Source organism: Schistocerca nitens, chromosome 2, assembly GCF_023898315.1.
Source record: "Schistocerca nitens isolate TAMUIC-IGC-003100 chromosome 2, iqSchNite1.1, whole genome shotgun sequence".
In the NCBI taxonomy this organism is placed as follows: domain Eukaryota; kingdom Metazoa; phylum Arthropoda; class Insecta; order Orthoptera; family Acrididae; genus Schistocerca; species Schistocerca nitens.
In genome coordinates, this window is record NC_064615.1 from 1,061,593,501 (window position 1) to 1,061,610,944 (window position 17,444).

General features: G+C 36.1%; 1 protein-coding gene across 3 annotated transcripts in view; it reads left to right on the top strand.

The window, feature by feature from the left end:
• Positions 1 to 14,900, top strand: part of LOC126237426 (V-type proton ATPase subunit H) — a 169,991-nt gene extending 155,091 nt beyond the window's left edge. Inside the window, exons 10-12 of one of the 3 annotated variants that reach the window (XM_049947535.1) lie at positions 8,106 to 8,333; positions 8,707 to 8,820; positions 14,484 to 14,900. In XM_049947535.1, the coding sequence (XP_049803492.1) occupies positions 8,106 to 8,333; positions 8,707 to 8,820; positions 14,484 to 14,571 (430 nt within the window). In that variant the 3' untranslated portion in view covers positions 14,572 to 14,900. The remainder of the gene's footprint in view (positions 1 to 8,105; positions 8,334 to 8,706; positions 8,821 to 14,483) is intronic. The other 2 variants (XM_049947537.1, XM_049947536.1) reach the window with 2 other exon arrangements.
• The last annotated feature ends 2,544 nt before the right edge of the window (positions 14,901 to 17,444 follow it).

Here is a 17,444-nt window from a genome sequence, read left to right on the forward strand (position 1 = left end):
AGTTACTGTGATACGTAAAAGTAGAACTATCAGTAGTACATCTTAGAAATCTTTGAGTGAGTATGAACATCTTTCAGTTAACAGTTGTTTCAATTTGCCTCTAAAAAGATTGCCATGGAGTTGCTTTATATTATTTGGCAAGCGATTATAGAAATATCTTCCAGCTTCAAATTGACTGTAATTTGTAGCTCTTTATTATTCAACAAAAACAGTCAATTTTTGACAAAATAATGTAATTGAATCGATAAATCTGCTTACCAAGTGGCAGCAGAACACACACATAAATGAAGGTTGCCGATGTAAACCACACGCGATCTTGATACATTCTCCAGACAGTAGTACCTCAGAACTCCACCTGTGGGAACTAGAGCTAAAACATGCGCTTGGTTCTCGCCACTCACCTGGCTTTAATTTACATTAATTTTTTACGTCTCAGCTTTCCTTCGCAGTAAAATACTTTTTTCTTTACTCCATTATAGTTTTCTACATCTTTCATTGTTTCACCCATCTATTTTTCACCGCCTCCCTCCCACCTCTGTTACATACATTGCACTTAGCTTTCCACTCTTATTAACTCATGTATGATGTTTAAGCAGTAATTTCTGTCTTGCATATTACCCTGTCTTCCACCTTTAAGCTCTCAGGTTTTCAAATCTCGTCCGATGCAGTCCCCAACAATCGGTCTTTCCTTCTCATCCCATGCGGTAAGTCTCCCCTGATCCGTGGTTCTGGGTGTCTTTCCCAAAATCTACCCTTTTTCCTAGACCCATTCAGTTCTTTTCCTTCACCCTTCTTCCTTCCCCTTCAACCCTTCTGTCTGAAGAAGGACCCACTGACTCCGAAAGCTTGCCTAATTATAAACTTTTATGTGTGTGTTCTGCCGCTGCTTGGTTAGTAGATTTCTTATTTATCCAATTAAATTATTCAGTATCTTATAATAATGACATCTTGTTCCTGCATTGTAACTGTGACTCTCTCTGTTGTTCATCACACTTTATAAATATTCTCTTTTCAAACATTATAGCCTTAAGGACATTCGATGAATATGCAGTCAATTAATTATAATTTTTAAAGTAGTCCCTACAGAACTGGTGTTTGCTCATGTTAGCAATTATCCTAACCGCTCTATTTTGAAGCCCAAATATCCTATCCATGTAGACAATGGGTGCCTCACCCAAAATTTCAACCACATATTATAAATGTGAGTGGTTTATTATTTAGTATATTCCTATAAGGACAGGAAGAGTTATAATTTGAGAGATGTTTTAGTAATCTTTTAACAGATGTAGCTGATATGTTGTTCCCATTTAAGATGTTCATCAATCACAGTGCTTAAAAACTTACATTTATTGCACATTTCAACTGTAGACAGTGATTCAGTTTGAGACTGGTTATACTTTAACAAGAACTTCATTACAGCAGCCTTACCCTTCTTCAGTGTACAGTAAAACCCCTTTCTAACGAATGTCAGGGGATGAAAAAATTTGTTCCTTAAAAGAGGGTTTTCCTTAAATAAGGGTTTAGGTCAAAATGCACTAAATAAGTGTTCCAGAATCAAAATTGGAATCTAGGCTATTTGGGCCATATAAATACTCCATAATCAAAAACTCACCTTGTGCTGAATACAAAAATACAGTGAACATGAAAATGTTTCGTGGCAAATTTAAAACTACTCAATATATTTATAATACTTTTTTTTTTTTTAATTTCAAGATATTTTGGATGTTAGGTCACATCAAAAGTCATCAACTGGTATCTTGATCTAAGAGGAGAACATTTTATTTTGCTAATGGCACTCAATGAATTACCGTATTTACTCGAATCCAAGCCACACTCAAATCTAAGCCGCACCTGAAAAATGAGACTCTAAATCAAGGGAAAAAAATTTTCCCGAATCTAGGCCGTCCCTGAAATTTGAGACTCGAAATTCAAGGGGAGAGAAAAGGTTTTGACCGCCCCTCCAAATAGAAACAAAGTTGGTCCATTGTAACATGAGAGACAATTGAGGTCGAATGGATGAAAATACAGCTACAGTAGTTTGGTTCGAGTCGTAAGCTTAACAGTTAGGCTTTACCAAGTAGCCATTGATATCTGTCAGGCGCTCCGTCCGTATTTATACGGGTACCCTTCCTTTTTCACGTACTTCGTCTGGTTTGAATCAATTGCTTATTTTGCTTTGATCTCATCAGTGCCGTTCTCTTTGTTATAGGTGTTTATGTCAATCTAAGCTGAAAATGCATTATTGTACTGTGTCATGCATTGTTTGTCGCATTCTGATAATGAGTGTTTACGACCTGTCGTCGCTTGCGGCATGGCTTGCTTTTGTGTGCACTACCGCGGCTTACAATAAAAAAAAAAGAGAGGAATTGTCTCATAACTGAAACAACGGCAAGAGAGTGCTATTTGTTGTTACTTACACTGCTGCTTTCTTTGATGATGATCAACAAGAACCAAATAATAGACTGCATATGATAGAATTTGTTCCGAACGAGAGTTTAGCGAAAATTTTTCTCCGTTTGAAAATCTTTGCAGACACCTCTTTAGTATATTACATTCTGCACAGAAATTAGTCATCTTAGATTTGTGCTTCATTTCTGACTGTATCATTATTCAGCATAAGAATAATACGAATATAAACATGACATTATGTGTATATTCTTCTGCGTTTGCTGTTGTCTCACTCTAGTTTCGTAGTTTATTAGGCAGACAGGATTTAAATGAGATAGCAGCAAACACAAAAGAATACATGGCATAATGTTTACATTCTTCTACCTTTTCTTTTAGTTTATTTACTGATGCATAGGTTTTGGCACCAGTATTTATCTTTGTGCCTGCAAAGCATGCCTGTGTAGCGCTACATATATTATATGGCAGAAGTTAGTTGTGGCGGCACCTACCAACATTTTTCAGAACTTTCGCTTACAAAAACCGGAAAAAAAGTGTGGCTTAGATTCAAGTAAATACAGTAGATATGTCGGAGAAAGGCAATGGCAAACCACCTCCACTGGGACCTCGCTTAGTACAGCAGTGCGGGTCGCCTGCATCGTCCCCTACACTCCTCGGAGTATCATTATCACAGTAGATATCACAATAATGAATAAAACTGCTATACTGTCTTTATTTCTGAAAAAAATCTAGAAGAGTATTCTGCTGCTTCCTTCCCGCACAGTGTACTCCTAGAAGTTGTCATTCCAGCTGGTTAATACTGCTAAGAACTGACTCATCCACAACGAAGGATGAGAAATACCTTCTAACAGTCTCAAGTCCTTCCACAGCTGCAGAAAAACTTTGTGTTGAGTCCACATCATCATCATCATCATCATCATCATCATCATCATCATCATCATCCTCGTCACCACCACTGTCACCACCAATTTCAGTTTTTTCACCAATATCAGCAGCAAACAGTTCACTCATTTCCATAGTGGTTGTAGAAGTAAGTACATTATCATCATTTCTTCGTATGCTGGCCATATTACATGTACACTATTGTAAGTAGACTACACAACTACAGTAGACACTTAATGCTTTTACATTATAGCGTCAGACACAACAGCTGGAGCACGGTAGTGCCGGAGAATTGTGTTTTCAAATGATCAGTTTAACATTCACCAATCTCGATAACTTCACAAGTATCGATACGAGACCAATATCCGAACGCTAATGCGGACATCGATTTTAAGAATACAAATGATCAAAGCCTAACGTTACGATTTAATGTCCAAAAACAAGAAGTGCAGCTGCAGACCATATTTTAATTTGCAAATTGTAACACACTTATTTCTTAAAAGCGGGATTTAAAAGAAAGCACGATTCGTTAAAACCGAATTTCAGGAACACTGTTTTTATGGCATTATCGCTGGGACCAACGAAAGTATTCTTTAAAGGCGGGTTCCTTAATATGGGGTTTTACTGTAAGTTTATTCATTGTTAGATATTCTGTGATTAGTTCAATGTTCTCTTTATTGCTTTGGATCTCTGGCTGTTCAGTATGGCCCCCAGCTAATAAATGATACATCAGCAGCATAGTTCATGAACTTCAAGTTTTGTGGATATGTAATGTCATTAATTTATAAAAAGAAACAGAAAAGGCCCAAGAATATATCCCTGAGGGACTCCACAGTTTTGTATGCTGATCTTCCTGTTAAGATCTTACTTTTGTTCTTATAACGTTGTTTACTACACTGTCTTCTATCTTGGAACTTACGAAATTTAAACTTCTCCTTTTATAAGAATAAGTTTGTAATTTGCATAATTGTACGCCATGATTCACAGAATTAAAGGCCTCAGGTAAGTATGGAAAAGTCCCAATGGCTTTGTTTCCTTTATCCAGTTTAGATGTTCATGGTAAAAAGTTGTTGTTGCTGCTGCTGTTAATCTGAATCATTCTTTTCGGAATCCGTGCTGCAAGTTGTTTAATAGGTTGGCAGTCAGACACACTGACCATTCAGGCATGGAAGTGGACAGGTACTTCACATAATCTGTATTTCTGACTTCCTATCTAATGATATTTTTTTTTAGCCTTATATCATTTGCAGTTCAAAAATGATTTAATAGCCTTACATTTTGCTTACTTTATTTGTTGTTTGATAAAAAATTTTGTGTTAAATTTACTCCTTGCCTGTCCATTTTCTAATTCTTTTCTTCTCTGATAATAAATTAAGCAGACACACATTCTTCTTCCCAACAAATTTTTCTGGTGTATGATCTGACATTGTGGCCCAGTTTTCCCAATGTAGAATCTTCCTTCAGTTTTTGTTCTACTTGCGCATTCAAATCCCCCATTAAGATACTGTAGTGGAATTTCTGTAATTTATCAGCTCATTCAACTTATCATGGAGTTGTTGTGAACACATTGGGGAATAGACATGAATGATTGACAGAGGATTTTTAAAACAAACCTCGCTTTCCTATATGAGATTCATTCCACATCAGCAGTATTGTTTTTAAGCTTCTTGTTAACAATAAACACTATGCCTCAATTTCCTCTCTTCTCTTTTTCTCTGTAATAGAACACGATGTGGTTTTTGTTGTGTGTCGTCTTGGTTTTTTCACCACACTTTACGTAATCACTCTATATCCCATTACATTTTATTTAACTCTGTCAGCTTCAGTAACCTTGAATAAAAGATAGTAGAAGCATTTGGTTTTCTGAGGCTCATTTTCTTTTCTGTTTAGCCAAAGTTCTAGTAGCACAGAGATATCATATTAAATATGAGTTTAGAAATAACAGATCGGAGGACAGATAAAATCCATAGTATTGCCTTCAATAAGTAGAAATTTACAATTTGTACAGAAACCAGATGGCAGTTATAAGAGTCGAGGGACATGAAAGGGAAGCAGTGGTTGGGAAGGGAGTGAGACAGGGTCGTAGCCTCTCCCCGATGCTATTCAATCTGTATATTGAGCAAGCAGTGAAGGAAACAAAAGAAAAGTTCGGAGTAGATATTAAAATCCATGGAGAAGAAATAAAAACTTTGAGGTTCGCCGATGACATTGTAATTCTGTCAGAAACAGCAAAGGACTTGGAAGAGCAGTTCAACTGAATGGACAGTGTCTTGAAAGGAGGGTATAAGATAAACATCAACAAAAGCAAAACAAGGATAATGGAATGTAGTCGAATTAAGTAGTGTGATGCTGAGGGAATTAGATTAGGAAATGAGACACTTAAAGTAGTAAAGGAGTTTTGCTATTTGGGGAGCAAAATAACTGATGATGGTCAAAGTAGAGAGGATATAAAATGTAGACTGGCAATGGCAAGGAAAGCATTTCTGAAGAAGAGAAATTTGTTAACATCGAGTATTGATTTAAGTGTTAGGAAGTCGTTTCTGAAAGTATTTGTATGGAGTGTAGCCATGTATGGAAGTGAAACGGGGGGGGGGGGGGGTGTACTTTTTTTCCTTTCTGGAGAAGACTTTGCCCAAAATCTATGTGAACATTCTTTGTACTGTGCCTGCCTGCTGCTAGGTGTGAGGGTAGCAGTAAATAATCCATTACACATCAACAGGAACAATGATTTACATAATTACAGTACTAGAAGAAAAAGAAATGACATTCATTACACCACATTAAGGTTGTCTGAAGCACAAACAGTGGTTTGTAATTGTGCATCCAAAAGTTTTGATCACTTACCCAGTGATATAAAATGCTTGACTGACAGCAAATTAAAGTTTGAAACTAAACTGAAAACATTTCTCTTCGACAAGTCGTATTGTGCAGACTACTATCCGTTATTGTAATGTGTAAATGTTGATGACTAGGAATTACTAATATCTGTCTGTCTGTGACTAAGAAATAAAAAATAAATAATAAATATTAAGCACAAAAGGCATATTTAGAATGAAAAAAAGATATTAATATAAAATGACTTGTTCCACATCATTAAGACTTATGGTGCAAATGATATGTGGAACACAAACTAGTCACTAACTGTTGGTGTATCACAAAAGTATGTGATATGGACTTCCATATTTAGAAAACCTCAAAATGAAATTCAGAAGTAAAGTTAAACAGATGATCAAAGTAGACATACATTCCCGTTGTAATATGTTTGGTTATTTCTGAAAAACTGACAGAGTTATTGACAAGAAATATTCTGAGAAGAGAAGCAAACAGGCTACTGTTGGAAAGATAGGAATATATGTCACGCAGGTTAGACTGTCATTACTAAAAAAATGGGCTTGTTAAAATGAAATGTGTATTTTATGGCGCCTAAGCATTTGAGACCATTCTCTTATTTACATTTATAGTATGGCATAATGCTGGAACATGCTTAAAAATTATATCATTATTTTACACTGTAAATTGCTATTATTGGTCACATGCTGAGTGATGCATCATGGTTAAGATTTCAAAGTGAGATGATGTGTAAACTACAGTGAAAATAATGCACTGCCAATCTAATAAAACAAGAATTCTGTTCTGCTTGGAGGTATACCTCTATGCAGTTCTGTTCCTTTGACATTTCAATAATCGTTGGCGTTGTTGACAAGTGCAAGATGCAATAGCATGCCTTGCTTCTTTCCTCATTGCACATGTTTATGGGCTAGCAAAGAACATATAGGTAAGTATTTTTTACAAACGTGAACATTAAAAATGTTGTGCAAATGAGTTGAAAGCTGAAACTGTAACGAACAAGAAGCAGTACCAATAAGCAAACAAGCATTGGTTTCGGAGTTCCAGCTTCATTTGCTATCGATACAAATATGGCAAAAGTGGATTTAATGGATTATGAAAGCGTGCTTTTCACATAACTTCCTTCTCTTCTTGTTTATTTGAAATTTATCAACTACAAAACAAGTTACATTAATAAGGCCCAATGAGCCGTATTACTAGAACAAATACACATTTAAGAACAGAAAAACATTCGAAATTGCCTTCCTGACACGACGCTATTCATGGAAGCACTGTTTTTTTTAGTATTTGAAACAGCTGTTGCATGTACATGACAGAAATAATGAACAAGAAGCAATCTTAAACCATAATCTGACAGTGTTTTGGGCCGCTTAAGATGGCAGCAGGCCCCACCCACTCTGGCTTCAAAACAACATACAACGTTAAGTCTATTGTGCCATCTCCCTTCTTTTTCTACCTCCATGGGAAAGTGTAATTTTTTTACCAGATAATGACAACAGTTACCAGATTATGTACAGTGACAAAATATTTTGAAATGCAGGAACACTCAGCTATGTCATTAGTGATGGTTCATTAGTTTGTGCAACAATCTAGTATTTACCATACAATATGAAGTCAAATGGAACTACCACATAAACATAGCTGTTAGAAAAGCAAATATAAAACAGAGTTAAATGAAAGAATTTTCCAAAATACAACTCCTAGGAAAAACACTGTAATTGGAGAGTAAATGTATTTATAGTAACAATTATGATATTGTGCATCCCTGCATTGTAATCATTGCCTTTCTAACAAATTGTAATACATCTAAATGATTGGTGTGGTTTCCTATGGTCATCATACTTTTTTCCAATCTACAATGTTTTTTTGGTAGCAATATGTATCAAACAAACAAGTGGCCTATTGAATTTTGCCTTTGTCATATGTGCTTCAGGTACGTCTTTAAAGATTTGTGTCTTTTATTTTTGCAGTTCATTTGATGAGTATGCCACAGAGGTGAAATCAGGTCGGTTGGAGTGGAGTCCTGTCCATAAATCAGCAAAATTTTGGCGTGAAAATGCAGGCAGGCTCAATGAAAAAAATTATGAATTGCTTCGTATATTAATTCATCTGCTGGAAACCAGCAAAGATCCATTAGTGCTGAGTGTTGCTAGCTTTGACATTGGTGAATACGTGAGACACTACCCAAGAGGAAAACAGTGAGTATTTGTCCGTTCATAGTTGATGTGAGAAAAACATGAGACATAAACACTGTTATGAGTTAATTGTTGTAATAATACATTCTGTTACTTTTCAAAACTTTTGTTATATACTTAATATTACTTTAAAATGAAATGTCGACTACTTTATTGTTGACTAAAGGGGCAGATTCTTTTTGGTTAAATTGCCATCATTTCTATCAAAAGTGTATCATACATAATTTATGTTCATTGTAGGGAAGAAAGTGTGTTAAGATTATTATTCTCCCAAGAGATAATTGTGGAAAAGTGTTTAGACTAATTACATTGTTGTTATGCATCAGAAATTAGCAGCATAGATGTTGCATCTTTCAAAAGTTTTCTTTCTTCGTAGTGTAATTGAACAGTTGGGTGGTAAACAGTTGGTGATGCAGTTACTTGGCCATGAGGACCCAAATGTTCGTTATGAAGCTCTGCTCGCAGTACAGAAATTGATGGTTCATAATTGGTAAGTGTTAACTGAATTTATAGAGAGCTTATTAATTTTTAAACTATAAATGCTTTTAATGATATAATATGACTTGGTAATGCAGCAGGTATTGGACTACAAATCCATAGGTCTAGGATTCAATCTTCATCTGGTCTTAGGATCTATTTCCGTCGTTTATTGCTTCTTTCACCTCTGGCAGTTATCTGTGTATGTGAAAAATGCTGAGTTCCACCACAGATTAGGATCCACTTTAAACCATAGGTCTCTATATTACTAACTGGGACAATCAGTCAGAGGGTTTTAGGAAGACACAGACAGGGAAGTGGTGGGGGAGGGGGGGGGGGGAGAGAGAAAGAGAGAGAGAGAGAGAAAGAGAGAGAGAGAGAGAGAGAGAGAGAGAGAAAGAGAGAGAGAGAGAGAGAGCGAGCAAGCTCTTGATCGACTTCTTGAATCTGTTTTTGGAGCGTGTGTCTGTCAATCAAATGCATGCTAATACTTCTGTTTGACATCAATAGGCATATTAGCTTTTGTAGTAAAAATTATTTATCAGTAACAAGAAAATTGCTTTTTGTAAGTGCTGGGTGAAGAGAGCTCCAAATAACTGCATGCATATGAAACTTACTGCAACAAATCTCGAAATTGTTTCCATTCTATCGAGCTTGTCAAATGTGCCCTGGAAAACAATCCCTGCAAATGATGATAATCAAATAGAAGGTTAATATACTATTAGTAAAAAGATGTGAAAAATAATACATGATCCTGTACTATTAAATCTTCATATTCTGAGATCATCAGTTGTTCAGTTTAAAGCTCTGGTTATTTGTCTATTTGTTATTGTCAAATTTGTGTTATAAATAAAATGTAATACACACATTCGTGTTATGCAGAGAAATGGCCATTTATTCAGCGAATTGGTAGAAACTAAGAACAGGGGAATATTTTCTGTTAGGAAAGCAGTGCATTTTGAAATAAACAGTACTGTGATCCAACCTTTATAGAAGATGTCAGTTGCACGATACAGGTATGTAAGTGGACCAGTAACAGGTAATGGAAAAGCTTTGGAAATGGTTAGTTCTATCGTGTATAACAGACTTGGTTACAGGCTTCCACTAAATGAAGGATATCAGTTGTTTGTGAATCCAGGCCACTAAGTTGTAGGAATTTATTTACTGTTGTATGTTCCACATACTTCTACCAACCACATTTGCAGCCAGCATAATACAAGATGATCTGAAGAAAGATGGGCAATATTCACAACATTCAAATCTATTAGCAGGGCTAACTATACTGAAAGTTCAAAATGTAACCCGGGCAGAAAATTAAAAGAAAATACTCCATGGTAAAAGCAGAAAACACATTGATGATACTAAAAGTATTGCAAAAGCACTCATTACTTATTAGCTGATGTTGAGTTTTCAAACTGCATGTATTTGGAGTGACTCTTCATCTAAAGAATGTTGCTTCTCAAAATTTCCTCAATTTGTTCCACTGCATAGAAAGTGCAAGACCAGTCTGTGCCTGCAAATTAGCCATCCAGTCACTGTTGATTTGGATCAGTAGTCACATTTTATGGTGTGCCCACTGCACTCTTGAATAATAGTTTCAACTACTTGTAATATTGCTCTTGCCAATGGTGTCATCTACAAATAAGTACTATGAATGTTGGTTTGCTTGCACCCTTCCTTTGCCAAGAGCCTTATAATAGCACATTTCTTCTGTTTGGAAAACGTTGTTTACCTACATGGGGGGAAAGACAGTATTTGGGAAAACTAGTATAGAGGAAGAGGCACTCTAACTACATTTAAAATTTGAACAATCTAATGGTTGAAGTTTCTGATTCCAATACTTCTGAAACAAAAGAAAATACTGCTATGATACTTTCACTGCCTTACAGTGCACTTCTAGGTAGTCAGGGAGGGTAGTTTAGCTCGTATGATTGCTTTACTCTCCTGTCAGCTGTGATATGAATAGTGCAATGGATAGTTCAGTGTGTTCTTTGGCTTGGAAAAACTGGATACTGTTGCACATATTCTGTAAATATTCTCATATGTCCTGTCAAGATATTCCACAACCCCATCTCTTGACACAAACAGTTTAGAGAGGTCTTCAGCTTATTGCCAGCTTTTTTAAGTTTCGCAGGAGAGTTACTTATAGGGTCTTCAGAAATGTATGTGTGTGTCTTTAAGAGTTGATGTTTAAAAAGCCCACAGTTCACAAAGAGTTGATAAAGTGCCCATATATAAGGTATACATATTTAAGTCGCTGTTTATAATTAAAAATAACCAAAAAAGACAACAGTTTGTTGTCGAAATGCTCCATAATACTGCCATAGTTAGGAGATGAACTGATGAGAACATGTGCAAGCATGTGAACTCATCAGCCCTTCTCTCTCTCTCTCTCTCTCTCTCTCTCTCTCTCCACCCCTCCCCCCTCTCTCTCTCCACCCCTCCCCCCCTCTCTCTCCACCCCTCCCCCTCTCCCTCCCTCCCACCCTCCCTCCCACCCTCCCTCCCTCCCCTCCCCTCCCACCCCCAGATGATCCTTTTGTGTGTGTGTGTGTGTGTGTGTGTGTGTGTGTGTGTGTGGGCGCACACACACACACACACACACACAAGTATCATCTGGGGGTGGGAGGGGAGGGGAGGGAGGGAGGGAGAGGGGGAGGGGTGGAGAGAGAGAGGGGGGAGGGGTGGAGAGAGAGAGAGAGAGAGAGAGAGAGAGAGAGAGAGAGAGAGAGAGAGAGGGCTGATGAGTTCACATGCTTGCACATGTGCGTACGCACAGAAAGTTGCTTATAGACCATATTGGCCATATGTGTATTACTCTGAACATGCCAGGAAACATGAGAAATAGATGGATAATTTTGCATGTATGTGAATCGTTTGTTGTTGGGGCAGGATTACTTGTGACAGAAAGACACAATACTGGATCTCCACCATGATTTAAGAAACATACTGTACAACCTTGAGTAACAGAAGAGAGAGAGAATTTAACTGATGAAAGGAGAAAATATAAAAATTCAGTAAATGAAGCAGGCGGAAAGGAATACAAATGTCTCATAAATGAGATTGACAGGAAGTGCAAAATGGCTAAGCAGAGGACAAATAAAAGAGACCTTTGGAGAAAACAGAACCACCCATATGAATATCAAGAGAGCTCAGATGGAAAACCAGTCCTAAGCAAAGAAGAGAAAGCAGAAATAATGATATAGAGGGTCTATACAAGGGTGATGTACTTGAGGGCAATATTATGGAAATTGAAGAGGACATAGATTAAGATGAAATGGGGATTATGATTCTGCTTGAAGAATTTGACAGAGTACTGAAAGACCTAAGTCGAAACAAGGCACTGGGAGCAGACAACATTCTATTAGAACTACTGACAGCCTCGGGAGAGCCAGCCATGACAAAACTCTACCACCTGGTGAACAAGATGTATGAGACAGGTGAAATACCCTCAGACTTCGAGAAGAATATAATTATTCCACTCCCAAAGAAAGCAGGTGTTGACAGTTGCGAAAATTACTGAACTATCAGTTTAATACGTCACAGCTGCAAAATACTAACTCAAATTCTTTACAGACGAATGGACAAATTGGTAGAAGCTGACCTCAGGGGAAGATCAATTTGGATTCTGTAGAAGAGTTGGAACATGTAAGGCAATACTGACCCTATGACTTATCTTAGAAGATAGATTAGGGAAAGGCAAACCTACGTTTCTAGCATCTGTAGACTTCAAGAAAGCTTTTGACAATGTTGAGTTGAATACTCTCTTTCAAATTTTGAAGGTGGCAGGGGTAAAACATAGAGAGCAAACTGCTATTTACAATTTGTACAGAAACCAGGTGGCAGTTATAAGAGTTGAAAGACATGAAAGGAAAGCAGTGGTTGGGAAGGGAGTGAGACAGGGTTGTAGCCTATCCCTGATGTTATTCAGTCTGTATATTGAGCAAGCAATAAAGAAACAAAACAAAAATTTGGAGTAGGAATTAAAATCCATGGAGAAGAAATAAAAACTTTGAGGTGTGCCGATGACATTGTAATTCTGTCAGAGACAGCAAAGGACTTGGAAGAGCAGTTGAACGGAATGGACAGTGTCTTGAAAGGAGGGTATAAGATGAACATCAACAAGAGTAAAATGAGGATAATGGAATGTAGTCGAATTAAGTAGGGTGATGCTGAGGGAGTTAGATTAGGAAATGACACTTAAAGTAGTAGAGGAGTTTTGCTATTTGCGGAGCAAGATAACTGATGATGGCCGAACTAGAGAGGAAATAAAATGTAGACTGGCTGTAGCAAGGAAAGTGTTTCTGAAGAAGAGAAATTTGTTTACATCGAATATAGATTTAAGTATCAGGAAGTCCTTTCTGAAAATATGTGTTTGGATTGTAGCCATGTATGGAGATGAGACATGGACAATAAATAGCGTAGACAAGAAGAGAATAGAAGCTTTAGAAATGTGGTGCTACAGAAGAATGCTGTAAGCATCATAGGGGGAGACCAAGAGATGAATACGCTAAGCAGATTCAGAAGGATGTAGGTTGCAGTACTTAGTCAGGGATGAAGAATCTTGCACAGCATAGAGTAGCATGGAGAGCTGCATCAAACCAGTCTATGGACTGAAGACCACAACAACTGTACAACAGTAAGAAAAAATTTCATCACTTTCATGTTACTTTTGCTACAGGTGCTACTAGTGCTGCTTTGGAGGAGGAAAAAAAAAAACACATAATTTTCATGAATGCTATCCACAACCATTTATTACATACTGAGAGTAAATGTGGATACTTTTTGTGTGCAAGGAACTTTGTTAGATCGGCATGATTTTTGTGATCCAATTTTAAGATGATTCAGAACACTGCTAAGAGATCTTTATAGACCTGCCTGACCCTCGAACTCTGCATCTGAAGAAATATGCGTTTAGGGCATTATGTGACCTTTGCAAAAGTGGACATCACACTGTTTGCTCCCGCCACTTGCCCCCAAGTAGATCCTCAAATATAATAAATACTCAGAATTTAATTTTGGTATACTGGCAAGTCATAACCCACACATTCATATTATTCTCAATCCTTTTCATGCATTCATATTATTCTCAATCCTTTACATGATTTCATCATGTGAATGAAATTATTAAAGTGCAGACTATGTAACTAAACATTGCAGATCTGTTTTGACATCCTATTCCCCACCATACAGTTGGCAGGGTAGTGGCAGTGCCACAAACAGTTACAATCTTGTATTTGTTTTTTTGTTAAGTGCACAATAATTCTTCTTCTCTTTTACAGAGATTTTATGATCTGTACCCTGAGTTGTTATTGTACTTTCGAAGGTAGTTAGCAGGACTTCATAGTTCAGACATTAATATTCACAATAGTCTATTAATTACAAGTATTAATACTATTTTTTTGTTCTACTGTTACGTATACACTATCCACTTCATTTGACAGTAGAAGTGAAACAAATGTCTCATCTTTCTTATGGTTACAGCAGCATGTTTGATTATTTCAATCATGAAAATTGTAAAATTAAAATATTGTTATTTGTGTTCTGGTAGCATTTTTTAAGAAGTTTAATTGTCATCATACATACCAAAGAATTCAACAGTTTGACTAATTTGTAGGGAATAAGTTAATATATGTGGACTTGACATTGTCTAAGGACGCCAATGCTTTCTTACAGGGAATACCTTGGAAGACAACTTGAGAAAGAACAGACACAAGGCACAAAGCCAACTACAAGCACTGCGTCATTGTCAGTAAAATCGTAGACCTAGTACATTTTTATACCTTTAAATGCCTTGGATATGCTGATTACTATTCAGGTGATTGGGATTTAAGGAAAGAAATTTGAATGTGGTGTTTAGATTATGGTGTATTCAGTATTAATGCTCAGAAATCTAGGCTAAAGAGCATATTGCAGTGTCTGAATTTGTGTTGAACCTTATTTACATTCCATTGGAAATGTAAAGTATTGTATTATAACAGCTATTACACAGATTTTTTAAATTATATATTGTATAATTTTAACTAAAGTTACAAATAAATATGTAAATAAAGTGTGTAGATATTGAAATATAAAAATAAATGTTGACATAATAAATCTCACTTGCCACAGGAAACAAAATATTTTGTAATGAGTGGTTCTATGTAGAGAAATGTTTTTGTTATGGTGTAATAGTTACGTTTGTCATCATTTGTGTATAAAACATTGCTGCACAAAGGAAAAATAAAACAAAATTGTTTCATCAACGTTATTTTGAAGGAATTAGGCATAATCTTGATAATTTTAGTTTTTTGTGTGACTCACATGGTAATTTAGAGTAGCGAATTGGTTTATGTAAACAACAATGAATTTATCATAGAACATGTGCAGTTCTAGAAAAAAGGCCAACATTGCTTTTATTTTCAAAATTCCAAACATGAACACATTATCAGTACCTATAAAACAGGCATAGGCATCTATGATTTCTTAATGAAAATATGAACATGTGCATAAATTCACAATATACTTCTTTGATGTTAATTGAGGTGTCTAAGAATATCAACATTTAGCTTTTTATTCCCACTTTCTGTGCTGTTGATGAGTGTATGTAAATTTGACATAAGATGAGTGTTGGGTATCCAATATGTGCTGTACTTCTAATGTGCTGTGCATTTTAAACTGTGTCCGAGTTTTATTTTTGTATTACATCACTGGTTACGTAGGATAAATGTAATTTCAACTTTCCCTGGAGATTTATATATATAACCTTTGCTTTTTAAATTATTCTTGATCCAGAGTTTATATGTCCACAATAGTTCCACTGTAACAATATTATGAAAATGATAGTTGCTACTCACCATATAGTGGACACACACACACACACACACACACACACACACACACACACACAGGTAACTGTCGTCAAGTGTGCGCGAGTTTTATTTGTGTGTGTGTGTGTGTGTGTGTGTGTGTGTGTGTGTTAACCAAAAGCTCTCTTTCTCTTTGTTGTGCCTATCTGCAACTCAGCATCTCCGTTATATGGTGAGTAGCAACTATCGTTTTCATAGTATTGTTACATTTCATCCTGGATTTTCCATTGTTTGGTTCCACTGTATGTAAATAAATTATTGTGTGATTTGTTTTCTGTATAAAAATATTATATACTGGACTCGCACACATTAAATTTTTTTAATTTTTTTTAAATAATGGGAGGTTGGTATTAACTCAGTTGTGCGTATTTGGGACTGGATGATTGTGGCAGTGTTAAACTTATTTAATTTGCCTACCTATGGCAGATGATACACTGGACTTTGGACTGAATTTGACATCATCACTAGTTTTTATATTTAATTTAATAAATGAGCTACAAAAAGCAGTATATAAAGTACATCAGTTAAGGAAATGAGACTATAACCTTCGAATATCAACAAAGAACACTAAAATCATGGAGCATCATGGGAAATGGCTCACCCAATCATAGATAATACACCACTTAAGCAGGTCTCCAACTTTAATTTTTTAGGATGCGATGGAAGCTATGATATGGGCAAGAACATAGAAAATATCAACAAATATGAATCAACATGCAGAATGATAAAGCACTCAATAACAAAATACAGAAGGAAACAAAATTAAAATTTTATGAAACCATGGCCACTCTTGTATTGTTGTATAAAAGTGAGTCATGGATCCCTAAAAAAAAAATGCAATAAAAGTAAACTACAATCAGTAGAAAAGAGATTTCTTAGGAAAGTGAGAGGTGTTACCAATGAAGACCTTATAAGAACGGAAGTTATTAGGAATGAACTAAATATTAATAATACAGATGAAAACAACGAAGAAAGTAAAACTTTCTGGAAAATCACCTACAAAGAATGATGGCAGAGAGAATCCTGCATGTTGTACAAGCCAAGAGGAAGAAGGGATGTAGGAAGACGCAGAACGAAGTGGTAGTGAATAGTGAAGACGAACAGGTGCAAGTGCGTAAGCCTTGAAGTCCAGAAAAAGGAAAAACTTTTTTTCATTAATTGTGTTGTTTTTTATAGAAAGAAAATCATATTAAAATATTGCTCTTTAAATTATTTCACTTAAAATTGAATGGGATTATCATGTATGACAAGATTTGTAAAATTTAAAGTCAATGATTCTGGAATGAAATCTGTGATATGCAACCATTATAGTTACTCCCCACATAAATTTAATTTTTGTTTTTCTTGTACGTGCTTTAGAAATGAAATGAACGTCACACTTTGACTTTCAGCATGTGTTTTTACCAACATACTGAGGGTAGATTGAAGTCACCACCAACCGTAATCGTATGAGTGGGTACCTGTTTGAGAGGATACTCAAGTTTTCATTGAGCCTTTCAGCAACTAAGTTAGGAGGTCAGTAAAAGGAAACACACATTAATTTATTCTGGTTGTCTAGTATAACCTCTACCCATCCTAACTGACAGGAATCCTCTACTCCAGTTTCACTACAAGATGACTATTTTTAACAGCAACAAATGTGCTGCCACCAATTGTATTTAAGCTGTCATTTTGAAACATGGTTCAGTGCTTTGTAAAAATATTGTTGGAACTTTAATCTCTGGCTCTAGCAAGCTCTCAGTACCTTTAATGATTTAAACTTCAGTGCTTTCTTTTTGAACTCTGGTTC